This window comes from Pseudozyma flocculosa, assembly GCF_000417875.1.
Source record: "Pseudozyma flocculosa PF-1 unplaced genomic scaffold scaffold00015, whole genome shotgun sequence".
Lineage (NCBI taxonomy): Eukaryota > Fungi > Basidiomycota > Ustilaginomycetes > Ustilaginales > Ustilaginaceae > Pseudozyma > Pseudozyma flocculosa.
The window spans coordinates 59,136-61,444 of NW_006920883.1; the positions used below are offsets into that span (position 1 = coordinate 59,136).

Consider the following 2,309-nt stretch of genomic DNA (forward strand, 5'->3'; position numbering starts at 1 on the left):
GACGAGGGGCTGCCGGGCACGGTGAGGCTGGTCAGCCTGGACAAGAAGTGACCTGCTGGCGCGAGGGAGGCGATCCGGGGCACGGAGGCGGGTGCCCTGGGTGCGGTGAAGCCGAAGCGGGGCGACCGCAGCGGTTTGGGGATCCAGGACGAGGTGGTGTCTATGTGGAGCGAGTCTGAGCCCGTAGGGACGGGCGGCAGGGTTGTGGGCTTTGTCGCGTTGCCCGAAGCGGTGGCTGCGATGCCGCCCGAAGCAGCGGCAGCGGCTGCGGCTGTGGCTGCTCGGAGGTCGGCCTGGATCGAGTTGTGCTGGAGGACCATGAGCGAGAGGGCCGACGAGACCGAGGCCGAGATAAAAGTGGCCGCGACCCTGGCCCTGGTGAGTGCGAGTTGGCGGCGGACGTCTGGTGCGCTGTGGGAGAGTTTGAGGGCGTAGTACTTTGTGATGGGCCACCAGAGCATCGACTCGGAGATCTTCCAGCCGGCCATGGCGCAGAAGCAGCTGAGGGCCATTCCCTGTGGGCCAAGGGCTGCAACGAGCGCCTTGAGGATGGCCTGGAGGAGCAGTGGCAGGCGAGCGAGCGAAGGTGCGACGAGGTGGAAGGCGTCGATGGCCCTGGTCGGGAGCGAGGGGCGTCGGGTGGCCCAGTCGGTTGCGAGGGAGCGTTCTTCGTTGGTGCGTTTCTGTTGTGCGCGTATGCGTTTGAGTTCGGAGGTGGTGAAGCGGAGGAGGGCCTTTATGATGGCGGGGAGGATGTCCATGAGGTAGCCCAGGCCAAACGCCTTGATGGCGGGGAGGAGGAGGGCGGTGAGCTCATCGCTGCGCTTGGCCGAGAGCGGCAGGCGGCGACGACCGACGCGGCGGCTCGGTGCGAGCCCAGGCGGCGGCGGCGACGGCGCCATGGTGGACGCAGAAGAGGGCGAGGGCGGGAGGGTCTGTGGCCGATGGTGATGGTGATGATGGTGGTGGTGGTGGCGGTCGATGGCGGTGGAAGGCGGTCCAGGCCAAGCCAGGCTGGGCTGGGCTGTGCGGGGTCGGGTGCGGGTGCGGGTGCGGGTGCGGAAACGGTCCGGGCGTGGTCTACTGCTGCCACTCAAGCCAGGCCAAGCCGATTCAAGCCGATTCAACGTGGAAGAGACCTGCCAACATCGGCAGCATCCGCGACCGAGGCCCGAAGCAACCTAGCCTCGCTCCTAACTGGGCCAAGCAAGTCGGTCTCGAGAGCAAGCAAGCAAGCAGCGAGCGGGGCGGGCCAGCGAGATCCAGCTGCACACAGCAAAACCAGCGCCCCCGCCCCGCCCCGCCCAGCTGCCAGCTGCCAGAGCTGCCAGGGTCCGTGCAGCTGGCATCGCATGGCATGGCTAGGGCGCCGCGCGACTCGCCTGCAGCTCTCTGGGCTGGGCTGGCCCGACGCCCGCCGGCCCGCCTGCCCCAGCTTGGCCGTGAAAGCGGCGTCAGGGCGAGCACACCTCCTCACACGCCAACCACGGCCAGGCAGACTCTCCTCCTCACCCTCAATCTCGATTTGTTTGGCCTGTCGCCATCGGCACATCCCTGGCCGCAGCGGATAGCATTCGATCGGTCGCCGCGCCTGCCTACGGACGAGCAGCCTCGCCCCCCGGAGCGCGCACAATCTTGACAAACGAGTCGTCGTCGTCGATGACGCAAAACTGGTGCCTCTCGATCATCACCGCGACTCCTGTTCGCGCCTCGGGCCGGTCCATGCCAGAGAGAAGCGCGAGGGACGAGATCCAGGCCGTATCAACGTCAGCATCGCGCTCCCTCTATCCTCCTCGCCCGGAGTGCTCACAGCGATCGCTACTCACGTCCTCGTGCCTTGCGCGGCTTCTTCGGTCGGCGCACCTGGTCTGCCAACGTCATCGTCCCGAACCGCTCGCCGCTTGCGCCTCGGCCCAGCAGGCTTGATCTCCTCTCGAGCTTCTTGAGCTTCAAACGCAGCTCCCCGAGCGGCGTAGATAGCACCGACCGTCGCTTGACCGTACCGTCGCTCGTGTCGCCCGAAGCTGCGCTGCGCCGCCGCACGTCCTTCCATCCAGACACGGCAGCTGCTCCCGACGACGCCAGCAGCTGCAGCGACGACGTTGAGCGTCGCTTGCCCTTGGTCCGCCTCGAATCAGTCCGCGACGCCTGCACCCTCCCTGCCGCCAGCCCGCCGCCGCCTTGCCACGAGTCCTCGGCGGGCGTGCGAGGCACCGCGTCGTCGTGGGCCACCGCAGGCTCCGGCATCGACAGCTCCAGCGACGGCGGCGACCGCTGCCACACCGACGAGTCAAAGCTCAGCTCCCTCA

General features: G+C 67.9%; 2 protein-coding genes across 2 annotated transcripts in view; both read right to left on the reverse strand.

Moving 5' to 3' along the window:
* Positions 1–31: 31 nt before the first annotated feature.
* Positions 32–902, reverse strand: PFL1_04524 (uncharacterized protein; the record flags this gene model as incomplete). Its single annotated transcript, XM_007882050.1, has 2 exons — positions 32–52; positions 84–902. The coding sequence occupies 2 exons, from the start codon at positions 900–902 to the stop codon at positions 32–34; spliced, it is 840 nt and encodes a 279-aa protein (XP_007880241.1).
* Positions 903–1,595: 693 nt separating this feature from the next.
* The window catches only part of PFL1_04525 (uncharacterized protein), a gene marked incomplete at both ends in the record, with an annotated part of 2,872 nt that continues 2,158 nt past the window's right edge, over positions 1,596–2,309 (reverse strand). Inside the window, 2 exons of the mRNA XM_007882051.1 lie at positions 1,596–1,699; positions 1,827–2,274. Coding sequence (XP_007880242.1) covers positions 1,596–1,699; positions 1,827–2,274 — 552 coding nt within the window. The remainder of the gene's footprint in view (positions 1,700–1,826; positions 2,275–2,309) is intronic.